Consider the following 16,994-nt stretch of genomic DNA (forward strand, 5'->3'; position numbering starts at 1 on the left):
CTCCAGGGAACAGAAAGTCCAGAAGGTCAAGGATGAAATTAAGAGGAGCTTCACTGCACTAATGTCTGCTCCCAGAGAATTCTGTGATAGAGTTTAGTTCTCCATAGAACTACAGTTGCTAAGTTCTGGGAGCACCAAAACATGAGTATCATGGTGTGTCAGGGAAGAAGAAATTGACTGAGATATGGAATCTTGGGTGGTAAGATCTGAAGCATGAGCTTCATCATTTAGGGCAGGACAGTCATCAAAGGTGGATTGGCCTGAAGGGGAAAGGGCAGATCTCAACTAGGAGCATAAATACTCTTGCTCGCTCTTGTTTTTGCTCAGATTAGGATTCTTTTCCTTTCAGGTGAGTAGCCTCCAACAGATAGGAGAGCCCTTATTAGACTCTTATTTAATGCAAACCTCACCTGGTGAGTATCAGGGAGGGGGAAGGGGGATAGACACACTTACTCTCCTTCACAACGGGCTGCTGTCATCACAAAGTCACTGCGAATCAGGAACCGTACTTGCTCATTCTATTACATCGTGTGATATTCAGAAAAGCCATGTAAGGATGGTAATGGGGCCTTGATTCTTTCCCTTCAATGATCTTATCTGAAAGAGAATGCCCCTTATGCATATACCCCAAATACATAGATATATGCAACTGAGACTAAACATCAAGTTCATAGAAATAGTAGGACACCACCTCCTACCTAGCCCAAACCCAAGCCCCCTAGACTTTCCGTCAATCATTATTGCTTCTTAGGTCTCATTTTTTTCTCTTCTGGAATTAAGTCCAATCTTGTAATTCTGAAACATCATCATCACTATATTTCTTATATTCCCTTCCAATATCCACCTCTGTTTTATCATAGGGCAATATGTCCAAGTTTGAGTCCCAACTCTTTACCCCTTTACTTTGACCTAATCTTTACCTTTAGTCCTAGTCCAAGCATAAGGTCAGGTCATCAGTTTCCCTCATGAGTAGGAAAAATTAAAACTTTGAAAAAATTTGAATAAGGAGAGCCTCTCTAGAAAAAGATTGGGCCCAGTAAGAAGTGTCTGCAAGGCAGAAGGCTCTGACCTGGGACATTGCCACATGTACTCCTGGGAGTGTATGTGGAACTCTGACTGAAGCCTGATTCTCTGGGCAAAAGGAGACTCACCAGCTCCAGTCTCCTGAGACAGAAGAAAAGTCAGCAGGAGGAGGAGAAGGAGAAGCTTCATCTTCCCAGAGAGGATACACGGAGCAGATGCTGCTTCTGTTCCAGCTCTCTCCTACCTTCTGTCATTTGTAGCTAAGGCAGGTAGAAGAGGGAGGGGCACCCTGACCACAGGAACTTCCTGGTCATGATTTCTTCCAGTGGGGCAGAGTCAGTTATCTGATTAATCATGATTTCTCCTGCAGTGGCTCTTGATTCCCCTCTGTGTTGTCCTGGGTCCTCAATTGTGACTTGAACTAATTAAACTAGGAACTAACTTAAGCACATTTTATGAGTCAGTTGCTAGGGCTACATATATAAAAATCAAAAAACAAAACCACAACAAAATAACAACCACCAAGCCCCTCTTCCCAACCCAACCAATACTTGTTTTCAAGGTTTTCGCATTCTCAACAATGTTTACATATTATATCATCAGAACATATAACTCTGAGCAAAGATGAGAAGTCCTCTGGAAGGTGAATCACTCCTTCCAGACTGCTGGAGACACTAAAAATTGGGCCCTTTTGGCCATTCAGCATATTAAATAAAGGATAGAATGATAGAGTGGAAGTTAAAGTGAAGGGTTTGGGAATGAAGAAGTGGAGGGAAATGACAGAAGAGAAAGGATAGAAACAAATCTGATATGGCAAGAGGAAAGGAATGGGATTGTGGAAAAGAGGTAATGAGGTGAAGGTAAGAATATCTATATGGGGGAAAAGAAGGGTGACCCTTTTCTCATTCTGTATCTCACTTGACTTAGTTGAGTCCTGACTCAGGAGCATGCCCAACCATGACCATTTAGGAGTCTTACTCAAGTCCACTGAGAACCAAATTAATCCAGACAAATCACTAAATGGGCCAGGATCATAAGTGAAGAGATCTTTTGTTTCTATTGAGTCTAGGAATTGTAATGGGGAAACACAGGGGGAAAATATTTTCCATTTCCTCTCGCACCTGATGCTTGTATTTACCTCTGTTTCCCATCCACATATATTCACCATCAGTCTTCTGAAGTATTATGACTATTTATTACATTTATAAAAGTTCTTAAGTCTTTCCAAGTTCTCCCATTGAAGTTACTGTATGTATACATTTGTATTCTCATTTCTGCTTATTTCACTCAAGTCATTCATATTAGTTTCCCCAGGTTTCTCTGAATTGATCCCATCCATAAATTTTTATGGAAGAATAATATCCCATCACAGTCATATGGCATAATGTATTCATCCATTCCCTAGATGATGTGCATTCATTTTGTTAACAATTCTTTGCTGCAACAAAAAGTGCTGCTAAAACTATTTAAGTAACTGGGTTTTTGTTTGTTTGTTTGTTTCATTTGTTTTGTTTTGTTTTGTTTTGCTTTTTCCTGAGGCAATTGGGGTTAAGTGACTTGCCCAGGATCACACTAGGAAGCTAGGAAGAGTTAAGTTGCAATTTGCCACTATTGGTATAGGAATTTTTAAGTCTTGACATTTTTGACCTGGCAAATTCTCAAAAGATTTCTGTACTTTGGTGGGGATACCACAGGATTCCAAGTCTGGTCCTTTGCTTTTTCTGAATAAAAACTTGATTTTTCTCAGTTTACTCAGAAGCAATCAAGTTCTAAAAAATTATTATACTAATGAAAGTCACAGGGCATAGATCAATGACCAGAAATTCATTAGGATTATACTTCCTCCAGCAGTGGATTCCACTTTTGAATAGATGTAACTCAGAATAGCACAGAAAGGAACTCAGTGGCCTTCTAGTCCAACCTATACATAAAAGGAATGACTCTTCACCTGACATAACACAACTGACCATATATCCTTTGCATAACGACATCCAAGAAGGGTGACTTACAAATTCTTGAGGCATCCCTTTTTACTTTTGGATAGCTCTGGTTATTAGGAATTATTCTTGATATATAGCCTTAATTGTTAAGATGTCTTCCTTAAATAGAGCCAAAATCTTGAAAATTGCTATCTTGCTCTTAAGCCTCTTCCTGAGGCTATACATTCACATATCCTTCAAGTGGCCTTAAGCTCTGCTTATTTTATAATGGGCACCTACTGATAGGGATCCAGAAGTTCTAAGGAGAATCACCATAATTGCTTTTTATTGATTATATTTTTTTAAAAAAATCTCTTAAATTTTATTTTGAAATATTTGCAATTTCCAGCTTGGTTTCACAAATTAGGTAGTCATGGTCCAATGGAAAGAACTCTGATCTTAGAGTCTGAACAAAAATCCTTGGTAATAATTTTTATTGGTTTATATTTTCCACACTTTGATCCTAGAGAAGCCATTTTAGCTCTGAGCCTTAGTTTCCTTTCTATGGTTATCTTATCATTTGATAAAACCTCCCAATCCCAGAAACATTCATATTTTTCATTGGGGATTCTTAAAACCAAGAGACTGGGCCTTTTTGATTCCATAGCATAAGGAAAAGATAGCCCTCTTCCCTAACCTTGCATACCTTGAGCTCACTAATTACTCATTTACAGACACACACTCTGAGTCCAATTTTGCCTAGTGCGATGAAAACTCTATTACAATAAACATGATGACCTAAGATACAACTGAAACATCAAGAACATCCCCAAACTGATAGCTCCTTGAAGTTGTCATTACAAAGATCCAAGGTAAATTTAGATTATAAAATCCCGTTTATCCCCTTGCTGACATAGTCTCTGTAGGAATTCTTTCTAGTCCTCATAAACTCAGCCAATGATCTAGTATACAAGAGTTTTTTTTTATTTTCCCACAAGAAAGGTTCTCTTGACACTCTACAGATTGATATATTTATAAGAATATGACATAGTTTTTAGTTTTTTTCCACCTAACACAGCAATATACCTTCTCCATTAAGTTCCTTGAACTATGAATAGTTATACTAAATGGCTTGAAATAGATTTAGTGGGCTCTTCTTCTTTGAAGAAGACAAAGCCTGACTCTGCAATCTATAAAAAGATTGTATGATCTGACATTGAAGTCAAGTGAATGGTGGATGGGAGAGGGAAGGCATTTATGTGATGTATTTTCCCAACTCCTATATTATAGAGACTTTCTAGGGAAGACAACTCACTGAAGTTTCTTTACTGTTTTGATCCCCTTCCTTCTAGAAGCAAGTCACTTAAGTTGGCCACTATTTGCATTCACCATCTCTTTTGCCTTTTTCATTTCCTAACAGATTGTGCCAAGCTTATTATCTTCAGAATGTTTCTCAAGAGGGCCTTGTGATTTGGTCATTCCTCTTTTCAAATTTCTTTGTGCATCAGGTTGGGGATTGGTGATGGGGGAGATAGCATCACCCTCTCTGATCAAATCTTGCAGTTACATAGCAGTCTTCTATCTAGGGATCTGGGTGTGTTGGTGAAGGTCATTATGAAACCAACAGTTCTTTCTCTACTGTGTCTTCACATGTCGATGATCCAATCTAGGTCAGTGATTGTCTCAGAGACCTCCAGACTGAAGCTTTGTCTTCATTCCCTCATGTCTGTGTCCTTCTCTCCAGGCTGGTTCTACTCATGAGGAACCAACTGACGGGGCCTTTCATAACAGTCATTTATACCACTATCATCTTTTAACGTTACAAAATGTTTTGCTTTGAGTAGAAATATTGTTGTCCTGTTGGAGGGGATATTAGAACCGGCAGACAGATGATATTCTAAAATTCACAGGTGTAGTAGGACTGTTGTTGATTGGTGAGCTTTCAGGATAGAGGGCCATTGAACTGTTTAAGGGAGAGTGTAACTGGACCATGTTGTAAAAATGGAGCAGGTTAAAGCTTCTCTGCCAACAGGTTTTGGGATTGAACCCATGAGTGGCCCTGTCTAGTTGAAATAGGGAGAAAGTCTCAAAAAATTGTGTGATCTTCATTTGAAATATAAAGAAACTGAGGTTTAGGGAGGTTCAATGATTTATCCATATTTGCACTCCTTATAAGCATCAGAGCTGAGATTCAAACACAGAACTCTATAGTCCACCTTTCTTCTCCTCAAACATTTTTCTACTTAAGTCTGTTACTTGGCACAACCTTGGCTGGTTTTTGCTATCTTTTATATCTTCAACGGAGAAGTTGTGTCCTATGCCTCTTGACTTCTTCCATCCCTGGGAAAGTTTGTTTCCAAGGAAGCAGCTATGTATGCTCTTAGGATAGAACTATTAACTTCTGTCTTTCTACCTTCCTCTATGTCTGTCTCTTCTCCATCTCCTTTCCCCTCCAGTTTGTGTTCTAGGTTTCAGAGAGGTCCCTGAGTTTCCTTGTGTAATATACAAAGATCCTTGTGTAACCCTTTCTCTTTCATGTCCACCTGTAGTTCAGGAGCTAATTTGATGATATTTGTCCTATGTGACTATTGGAACAGCCACCAGGTTTTCCCTTTGGTCTACAGAGGGAATTGGGCTGAGTCAAAACAGCTACATAGAGACCATATTGAATCTCCAAGAGAATAATACAATTAACAGTAAGTAAACTACCTCAAAGGCAGGATATAGGAAGGAAGAAGGTTAAGGAAGTTTGGCTAAGTTCTCGGATAGACCAGTATTGTAGGCTTTAAGAGTTGTGTTTGGACTATTCACATGCAGATGAAGATGGGCAACTCCATATGGGACTTTAGCTTCATGTCTTTCTGTTCCCTTCTTCCATTTGCTTCTCTGTTATTGTTTGGCTCTTGGTGATTCCATATGGGGTTTTCTTGGCTAAGATACAGGAGTGGTTTGCCTTTTCCTTCTTCAGTTCTTTTACAGATGAAGAAACTGAGTTAAGTGATTCAATGAGGGTCATACAGCTAGTAAAATGTCTGAGGCTGGATTTGAACTCAGGAAGATGAGTCTTTCTGAATCTAGGCCTGGTTCTCTATCCTTTCATTAAATCAGGGAAGGTAAGGCAGTCTGTCAAGAAGCCTTTATTAAGTCCCTATTGAGTGATAGATAACTGTACTAAATGCTGAAGAAAACAAAAAGGGGAGGGGCAAAAACCAGTTCTTGTTCTTGGGATGTTCACAATCTAATGAGTGAGAAAATAAGTTAACAAAAAATATGTACAAGGAAGCCGTGGCCAAGAAAACATTGGAAATAAACAAGAGGCAAAACACAAGAATTAAAAGACATTAGAAAAGATTTCCTATAGAAGGTGGGATTTTAATCACAAGTGAAGAAGGACAGGAAGGTCAGAGGGAGAAATAAGAAGGGAAAGTATTATAAATATGGGGGACAGCCAGAGAAAATATCCAGAACCAAGAGATGGAGTGTCTTGTTCATGAAACAGCCACGAGATCCCCAAATTGAAAAACGTGTATAATGGTGGTAAGGCGCATGGAAGGTATAGGACTAGAAGGATGGGAACATGTGTGCGTGGATATGTTATGAAGGGCTTTGAACACTAGAAGATTTTTATTTCATTCTGAAGGTAATAAGGAGCCATTAGAGTTCATTGAGGATGCAGCATGATATAAAACTATGTTTTGGGAAAATCACTTTGCTGGTTAGGGGAATTGACAATAGAAAGTAAAGAGAAGATTTAGGTGAAGTAGATTGGATAAATCTCAGAAAGAGTTTCAAATCCCAAATTTAATCATTTGTCTCAGGCGAGAAAATTCACATAATATTTGGTAAAATTTTTTTCTTGTATGGTGTTATACATATACACACATATATATATAAACATATATTACATATTGTGGATTACATACATAATATGTAATATATATACATGCATTTTTATACATATAAAACACACACATAAATATATGTATAGATGTATACATATATAGGTATATATGTATACATACATATATGTTTGAAAAAGAACTTACCTTATAATGGGCAAGATAACGTCAGGAACTTGCATTTTAATCATGAAGATAACTCAATGTCAGCTAAGGGAAGATCGGTGTGAAAGTTACAGGGACAGTGAGAATCATGGAGGAGCAGATTAATATATTCTATCCAGGAATAGTGGTTGCTGATTTGATCATGGTTCCAGAACTGGAGATGAGGTTATTGGTGGGGAGTTTGTATGGGAAAGGTACTTATAAAATGTTCAGGTGGTTGGGCTATGGAGGAGACAGCTGGAGAGAAGGGGAGTGAAGCTTGCCTGAGTTTGCCTGAAATAGTTGGCCAGGAGAGGTAGTTACCAATGAGGACAGCAGTGTCCCAAGGTGAAAATTCTGGAAATGGAAGTACCAGGGCCCAAACTGTGTAGACTGTTAATTATTCACTGTAAGCATTTACCCCTTGGAAATTCACAAGCAATTCAAATCAGAGCTTGATTTATTATTTTGTTGAATATTATTATAGAGCAATGGCAGCAAGCTTAAATGGAAACAGGGCCAATAAATTATAACTCTCCTTGTGGACCATATTTTTGACTTTAAAAACCTAACACTTTTCTTTTTTTGATTAAAACAAAAAACAAAACAGATAAGAACTCATTTTTTGGTCTGGCGTTGGCCATTGGAGGTTATTTAGTAGGTGTGTATGTGGGTCTAACATGGTCAGATCTATACTTTTGGAGGACTACTTTGGTAGTAGAGGAATGGACTAGAGAGGGAGAGACTCGGGGGAAGAAGGTCAATCAACAGACTATTTCAACAGCCTAAATGTGAGATGAGGTTCTGCAGTAGTGGGAGAGCAGTTTTGCAGGTTAGATTTAGAATTCTTATAGATCTTTTGCATGATTTGGGGATAGGACCGGATGAGATTGTGGCAGTTTAGATTTTTCCTCTTATTAATGTCTTTATGAAAACAGAAGAAATTTACAGTTAATTTTGATTTAGAGATGATAGTAACTGTTTCCCCTATTTCCCATCACCTCCCAAAACAGCTGCTGCTTAGAGGTGATAAAAGGAAATAAGACATTTTACGAAGGAAACAAGAGAAACCCTAGAGATAAGGATGTTCAAGACCTCCATGGTTCAGGACCTCCTTTATATTGCTGCCTGAGCTCAGTTGTTTAACTGAAAAAATGAGGTTCACAAAGCTAATAGTAGAATTGATAGCCTTCTGTACTTCTGCTTTCCTTAAAAATTTGGAGCAATGTTGGGAAAGTAAATAGTCTAAAAGCTCCTGATCCTCCATTTCTGACTTCACTTTGTTTTCTACTTTCCCTTCTCCCTCTATCTTCCCATTCACTTTTATAATGTGACTTAGGTTATAAGGATCTGGGTTGGAGGGAATGATTAAAAATAATTTCACTTCTTCATATTTCCCTCTCTTTATCATCCAAAATAAAAAGGGTTTGTAATAGCCCTTTTTGTAGTAGCAAGGACCTGAAACCTGAATGGATGCTCATCAGTGGAGAATGGCTGAATAAGTAATGGTTTATGAATCTTATGGAATGTTATTGTTTTATAAAAAGTGCAGGATGATTTCGGAAAAGTCTGGAGAAACTTGCATGAACTCATGCTATTTGAAATGAGTAGAAGCAAGAGCAACATTGTACACAGCAACAACAAGATTATGCAACGATCAATTCTGATGGATGTGGCTCTTTTCAACAATGAGGTGTTTCAGGACAGTTACAATAGTTTTGTGATGGAGAGAGCACTCAGAGAGAGGACTGTGGGGCCTGAATGTGGATCATAGAATACAGTATTTTCAATTTTGTTGTTTTTGATTGTTTTCATTATTTCCTTTTTGATCTTGTCTTGTGCAGTATGAGAATTGTGGAACTATGTATATAAGAATTGCATATATTATCATATATTGGATTATTTGCCCTCTGGGAAGAGGGTGGGGTAATGGAAGGGAGAAAAATAATTTGGAATACAAGGTTTTACAAGGGTGAATGTTGAAAACTATCTGTGCATGTGCTCTGAAAATAAAAACTTTATTAAAAATAAAATAACATAACAATAACAACCAGAAGTGGAACTTTTCCCTTTCTTTGGGTTAGGCTATCATTGGGGTAAAAGGCAGGAGAGAGAATCCTGGTGCTTTACAATCTCCTCTTTTTGGCTCTCTGGCCCAAGTCACTCCTCAATTTGTCAAGCACCATGTTTTTCTTGAGGAAAGCATTGAGAGACAGAGAAGATAGTTTGAGCCTACATTTAGACAGTCCTGTGGACTCCAGAGATCGTAAATATTCAGCGAATGGTTGAGTAATGATATAAGAGTAGAGGCGATTAAAGATAAGAACTCACAGGTTCTTATTTCATTTTTTTTTAAACTTAGGTTGTTCAGTGATGAAAAATGTTTCAGAACCTAAACTATTTATCAGTTCCTGAGTTAATAACCAAAAGCCTCCATTCAATGTTTATTGAATGAAATTAGATGCTTTAGTAAAATGAATTAAGTTTAAATGAATAGGATGAAACAACCAGTCAGTGGTATGTCCTATATAAAACTCTAGTTGTTAATACTTTGGAATTACATTGTGTTAATTCATTTGTACATATACACACATTTATGTATATATATATATATACATATATACATATATACATATACATTTGTATACATAGTATACACATACATATATGTATGTGAATACATATATTCTTTTCTCCCCAAGCATAATGTAAGTAGACAGAATATTAACTGTATAATGTGTATAGAGAAGAAAAGGACATTGCATCATATACCTTATCAAACTGACTTCTGGAGGGTTTGCTATTTTTCTCAGTTAAACCTTGCATACATGATTTAACATGTTCCTTATGTTCCCTTTTGGTCTGCCACCACACTGTATCTTCAATGTCTTTCCCATAAAGTGTCTCTGGTGAGAAGCATTTCAGAATCGCAAAAGGACAAGAGAGAGGTTTTCTGGGAGAGTGGATGAAAACTTCCAACATGGTCCTAAAACAGAATAAACTGTCATAATTTTTATATATAACAATAATTATATCATTAATTCCATTGTCTAATTTGCATCAGCTGTCCTTCCTATGGTTCTGAAAGCTGAGTGAGGCCTTAGAAGGGCAATTCCTCTTTATTACGAAAGCCTCAGATTTTTTCCCCCTCATCATCTGAAAGTTCCAGTTATTATTTTTTAAAGATTTTTGATAACTTTTGTTTTTTTTCAGTCTTCCCTGAGTCTTTGCTCAACATACCCCAATATCTCTAACAAATTGTACCTGTCTTTGTAATAAAGAAAAACAATTAAGTGAAACCAGTGCAAAAATGACCGGTTCTGATAGGATATGCAAAATTGCACTTTTTATCAACCAAACCTGAACTTAATAGAAAATTTAACATATAAAAGCCAGTATCAAAGTTCAATATCAAGGAACTCAACATGGACAAAATGTTTAAACATGGAGACATTTTTTATTTTTTGGACACAAGAAATATGTATATTATATATGAAAGAATCTTTTCAACAACAGGGTAACTCAAAAGAAATATTGGCAGAGTTATAGTAACCATAGTAATTATATTCTAAAATGAGGTGCAGAGGAAAAATAGACACAGAGGCATTGGGGGGGGGGGGGAAAGCTCATAGTTCTGAAAACTTACATAGGGAACTGGTTTAATAGGTAGCACTACATATATACCATGAAGGGTATAGCACCCTCCAAAATCTATTAAGGAGTAAGGGGGGAGAAATGAGTGGATGGGGAAACAAAGGGTAGAAGAAGAAGACAAGGGAGAGATCCTTGGATTGGGGAGGTTAAGTAATAATAAGGCAAGTTATGAGAAGAATTTAATTAAAGAGTCAGCAGGAAAGATGTGTGTATGTGAGTGTGTGTAGGTGTGAGTGTGTGTGTATGTATGTATATACATATCAACATATGTATATATAAATATATCCTTCTTGACTATAGCCTGCTTGGGGGTGGTGGTGGTAGAGATGAAAAGGGTAAAAGAATAAAGTAAATAAGATGCACAGCAAAGAACCAAAGAACAGTTTACAAGGAAATAAGGAAAAGATGAACACTCATGAATACAATTTCTTCTGCTAATATAATATACTTTCTTTATCTGGTAATTTTTTGTTATGTATTTGAGTCCTCCCTGATACTCTCCTGGGCACATGACAAGGTCCTCTTTTGTTTTGCTTTATTTTGATTTGTATTCCTTTTCTGTTTTTTTCCCTTACAAAGGGATCTCCAGATGCGGGGAGATTAAGTAAGATTAGGACAAGTTAAGGAGTGGAATTAAAGTAGAAGAGTTAGCAGGGATAGGAAATAAGAGATATACAGAAACAAATCTTAGATATAAGGTGGATGGAATAGGAGAAGGGGAGATTATAGAAGGATGTGTAGATTAATGAGAATGGGATAAAGAGAAAGGGGAAGGATGTGGGGAGAAGATAAGGGAGGGATCTTTGGAGAAAGGGGTAGGTTAAATAATAATAAGAGAAGGTAACAAATAGAAGTAAGCCAGAGTGGTCAGCAGGGATAGCAAATAAAATAGGATATAAGGGATAAGAAATACAAACACAATGATCAGGAATAGAAATTATTAGAAAAGTGGTAGAAATCATCTCAAGACAAAGTTAAAGCTAAAATATATTTAATCAAAAAAGAAAAATAAGGACCCTGTACTATATATTAGTCATATGAATATTGTTTTAGACTATCTAAAACAGTATAATGTTGGAATATTGCTGAGGTATAAGAAATGAGTTAGTGGATTTAGAAAAACTTGAAAAGATTTGGATTTATAAGGAATGATGTCATCCACCTTCAGAGTAACAGAGGACAAATAAGCTTAGTATGGCCTTTCTTACATAGACATATTTGCTGTGTATATATATGTAAATGTATGGCTATAAATATCTATGTATATGTATGCCCATATATATAAAATATATATTAGGTGTTTGCATATATATAAACATATCCATACTAATTGTAGCTTTCTAGGGGAAGGTAGGGAGAAGGGAAGGGGGAAAAAATAAAGTAAAAAGTACATGATAAAGAACAAAAGAAAATCTACAAGGAAGCAAAGAAAAGATGGATAACACAATGTATAGTTATTATCTAGGCTTTCTTGAAATTGATATTTCATATTTTGAATTCTTTCCTATATTTTGCTCTACACATGCAATGATTTTTCTTTTTCTCTTTTGCATTTAAGCTCAAGTTTATTTTTTTAAAAAAAGTATCATTCTGGACAGAAGCAGCTACACCCAAAGAAAGAACACTAGGAAATGAATGTAAACTGCTTGCATTTTTGTTCTTCTTCCCAGGTTATTTATACCTTCTAAATCCAATTCTCCCTGAGCAACAAGAAAACCGTTTGGTTCTGCACACATACATTGTATCCAAGATCTACTGTAATCTATTTAACATGTATAGGACTGCTTGCCATCTGGGGGAGGGGGTGGATGGAGGGAGGGGAAAAATTGGAACAGAAGTGAATGCAAGGGATAATGTTGTAAAAAATTACCCTGGCATAGGTTCTGTCAATAAAAAGTTATTTAAAAAAAAAAAGTATCATTCTGATTAACAGAGGGTGAATATTATTTCTGTTAGGCACTGACAAATGTTACAAATAACTCTATGCTGTTGGAGGAATCACCAAAATGTCTCCATTGGTTGTGGCTTTAGAGAGTGGAGAGTACTGACTTGCCCAAATAAGTATATTCTAGGCTCTAGACCACTGAGCCAGACCATAGTCACTGAGCAGAAATTAGTATAAATAAAACTTTTGCTTCCCACCAGCCATGTAACTGTTAGTTCAATCCATTGGAAGAACTTGTGAGGAAGGGATTTCCATTCTTTGAGACATCTTCTTGCCTTCTCTGGATTAATATTAGTCTCTGGACTAATCCAATATATGCTAAACATGTGCAATTCTTTTATACACATTTCCACAGGTATCCTGCTGCCCAAGAAAAATCAGATCAAAAAGGAAAAAAGTTAAAAAGAAAACAAAAAGCAAGCAAACAGCAACAAAAAGGTGAAAATTCTATGGGATGATCCACATTCTTTCCCCACAGCCTCTTTCTGGATGCAGATGACTCCATTACAAACTTATTGGAATTCTTCTGAATCACCTCATTGTTGAAAAGTGCTGTGTCCATCAGAATTGATAGTCACATCATTTTGTTGTTGCTGTGTATAATGTTCTCTTGGTTCTACTCATTTCATTTAGCATTAGTTCACGTAAGTCTCCCCAGACTTTTCTTTAATGATCCTGCTGATCATTTCTTATAGGACAATTATATTCCATAACATGCATATCCTGTAACTTATTCAGCAATTTTCCAACTGATGGGCATCCACTCACTTTCTGGTAAGATCCCACAGATCCTACAGATGTTTTTGTTTATGTATGACATGGCCCTGATTTCAAGAAGGCCCAGAATACTACAGAGTCTTTTCAATGCAATATATGACAATTCAAAATAGAGTGACAACAATTGATTTAGTGCTTTCATTAAAAATTTCCCCCTTTCCTCCCCTGAATTTGGTGCACATACACAGAGAATATTTTGTTATACATTCATGGGTTTCCAGATAAACATGAAATATTTTGTATGAGACCACTATTTGGTGGGGTAAATTCTAATATGATGGTTCATATTTACATAAGGGGCAGAACTGGTGGTAGAACTTGGGATGAAGACAAAAACTTTATTTCTTCTTCTTTCCTTTTCTCTTTGAGATCAACTTCAGGGAGAAGAAAGTGAAGTGAAAAAGCACTCCAAATGGGACCATGAGAAACAGAATCTTGAAACTTTATAGTTAGAAATTTATTACTAGTTCTTCACTCTCTAATGCAGATAGTATTTTTAACAACCCCGAAGTGTTGTCCTGACAAACCCGAGACCTTGACGACCTGATAAGCTTAAAAGAAATACTGCTTATTGCTATCTGGGAATGACCCTCTTAGAGTGATAACTTTTTGCCTCCTGTTTAGAATAGAAATTCCTTTATTATGACAAATAATAAGTGTTAAGAAATAATAAGTTTTAAGAAACACTTTGATGTCTCTCTCTTCTTTCTATAAATATGTGGCCCTGAGGCCACTCATTACTGACCCTTCCAGTCTTGGTGTTGGGGGATCAGTCCTGGCCAGGACTTCATTATTTTGGCTGCCCTGTTTTTCTCTCACCTGGGTACTTCATATGGAGGCCCCAGTGCGATAGCTTTTGGCTCTGTTTTGACAGCCAGTCCCTTTTCCTGGAGGGCAAAGGGGGTTACTGCATGTTGGCATATGTATAAATAGATATGTACACATGGGTATGAGTATATCTGTACATATAGGTATGTATGTGTATATAAAGATATATGTATTTTATGTGTTACAGTAGCAATCTGCTAGTGGCTGCTGGGGATCTAATTCTGAAGAGTAGAACAGATCCTTTCATGTGAGAGCATAACTTTACAAGGAGATAGAGAGGCAGTTGTATTCTCTGACCTCTCTCCTCTTCCCTCTAGCCTCTGATTTATTTCATTCCTACTTCACAAGCAACATCTGAGTCAGTAAAGGCAGATTTGCAATTCCTTCAAGTGTGTTATGATTCACAACTGTGGGGCTTTCAGAGAACCACCCTGCCACTTAATGGTGCAGTCCCCTTTAACCCTTTATAGACTTTCTGGGTTTCACCCTTAAGTGTGGTGTTCAACAGTATGCAAACTCTTTGATCCAAAATATTTCTACTAAGTCTTTATCATAAGAAAGGGAAAAGGACTTAGAAATGCAAAAAATATTGGCAGCAGCTCAGTGGCAAAATATTAGAAATTGAGGGGATACCTATTAATTGCGGAATGGTTAAAGAAGTGGTGCTATATGAATGCAAGGGAATACTATTTTTTTTTAAATAACTTTTTATTGACAGAACCCATGCCAGGGTAATTTTTTACAACTTTATCCCTTGCACTCACTTCTGTTCCCATTTTTCCCCTCCCTCACTCCACCCTCTCCCCCAGATGGCAAGCAGTCTTATACATGTTAAATAGGTTACAGTAGATCTTGGATACAATATATGTGTGCAGAACCGAACAGTTCTCTTGTTGCTCAGGGAGAATTGGATTTAGAAGGTATAAATAACCCGGGAAGAAGAACAAAAATGCAAGCAGTTTACATTCATTTCCTAGTGTTCTTTCTTTGGGTGTAGCTGCTTCTGTCCATCCTTGATCAATTGAAACTAAGTTAGATCTTTTCTTTGTTGAAGAAATCCACTTCCATCAGAATATATCCTCATACAGTATCGTTGTTGAGGTATATTACGATCTCCTGATTCTGCTCATTTCACTCAGCATCAGTTCATGTAAGTCTCGCCAATCCTCTCTGTATTCGTCCTGCTGGTCGTTTCTTACAGAACAATAATATTCCATAACATTCATATACCACAATTTACTCAACCATTCTCCAATTGATGGGCATCCATTCATTTTCCAGCTTCTGGCCACTACAAACAGGGCTGCCACAAACATTTTGGCAAATACAGGTAAGGGAATACTATTGTGAACAAAAAATAAGCAGGCAGATTTTAAAAAATCTGGAAAGCTTTGTAGGAATTGAAACAAAGTGAAGTGAGCTGAATCAGGAAGACATTGTACACAGTAAAAGCTATATTGTGTAATAAACTATAAATACCTTAACTTTTAAATACTATCCACATTCAGATAAAGAACTTAGGGACTTTGAATGTAGATTTAAGCATATTTTAAGTATTTTCCCCTTTTTCATGTTTTCTTTTTCATGATTTTTTTTTCTTTTGGTCTGTTTCTTCTTTCATAACTATGACTAATATATAAAGATGCTTTACATGATTGCATATATATGTATATCAAACATATACATATATACATATATAAAATCTGTATCAAATTGATTATCAGTTTTGGAAGAAGGAAAGGGAGGGGGGAGAGAAAAACTTGAAACTCAAATACTTGTAAAAATGAAAGATTAGAATTGTTTTTATATACAATTAGAAAAAAACAAAGTACTATTTTTTAAAAAGAAAATGGTAATGTGAATGAAAGGAGAACCTGAAATATTTCCTTGAGTTGTATAGAATTTTCTGTGGGGACAAAAGATTCAAGGCCTCAGCAATTCAGCATAGAGAATAGAGAAAAGAAGGAATGGAGAGGATTAGCTAGAGCTATATCCAAAAATAGTCCATCCAAATCAGGTTAGTGTTCCCTAAAGCTAGATTTAAGAAATTTCTGGAGGAAATTTATCTCCCTTTTTGGGGAGCAGAATTGATTTAAAGATACAATTGTTGGAAGATGGATCACACAACACTGATATCTGAGAAATGTGAAGACTAGAATATGATTGTCTAAAAAGTCCTTTCCACCATTCACTGATATAGCTGTTTTGGGTTGTCAAGTAAAATGGAAAATGTAGCTCAGGGTCATGATAATAGACTTAAGAATATCATCCTGCATAGCCAAATTCTGAAACTCCCAGGTCAAGGAGAAAATATTACAGGCAACAAGAAAAATAATTGAAACATGTTAGAGCCACAGTTACAATTACACAAGATCTAGCAGTGACTACATTAAAAAATAGCCGATCTTGGAACACTATATGTTGAAGAGCAAAAGAGCTGGGACTGCTGCTGAAAATATAATACCCAGTGAAAGTAAGCATAATCCTGAATTAAAAAAAATAGATATTCAATGAATTGCTCACTTTTAAGAAAATTTGTTGTAATAACATCTGAAATTAACAGAAAATTTGACATAAAGATCCATCAGAAAAATAAGACAGATATCAAAGACTAATTCCAAAGGACTCAATAAGGATAAAGTGTTTTATATATGCTAATGTAAATCATATTACAAGATTGTCCTTAGCAATTTGATTGTTTGAAAGAAAGATTGGGGTAGAGCTGAGTATGATTTGATTCTAAAAAGCAAAACTATGTAGGAAAAGGTAAGAAGAGTGATTATGTTAAGTGAATGAGGTTGAGAA

General features: G+C 36.4%; 1 protein-coding gene across 3 annotated transcripts in view; it reads right to left on the reverse strand.

Moving 5' to 3' along the window:
* Positions 1-16,994, reverse strand: part of LOC100918953 (chymase) — a 124,910-nt gene that overhangs the window by 40,654 nt on the left and 67,262 nt on the right. Inside the window, exon 1 of one of the 3 annotated variants that reach the window (XM_031955111.1) lies at positions 454-562. The exons of the other annotated variants lie outside the window; for them this stretch is intronic. Coding sequence (XP_031810971.1) covers positions 454-479 — 26 coding nt within the window. The 5' untranslated portion in view covers positions 480-562. Of the gene's footprint in view, positions 1-453; positions 563-16,994 lie in introns of those variants that run through there. 3 annotated transcript variants of the gene reach the window in all.

This window comes from Sarcophilus harrisii, chromosome 2 (genome assembly GCF_902635505.1).
Source record: "Sarcophilus harrisii chromosome 2, mSarHar1.11, whole genome shotgun sequence".
Classification (NCBI taxonomy): domain Eukaryota; kingdom Metazoa; phylum Chordata; class Mammalia; order Dasyuromorphia; family Dasyuridae; genus Sarcophilus; species Sarcophilus harrisii.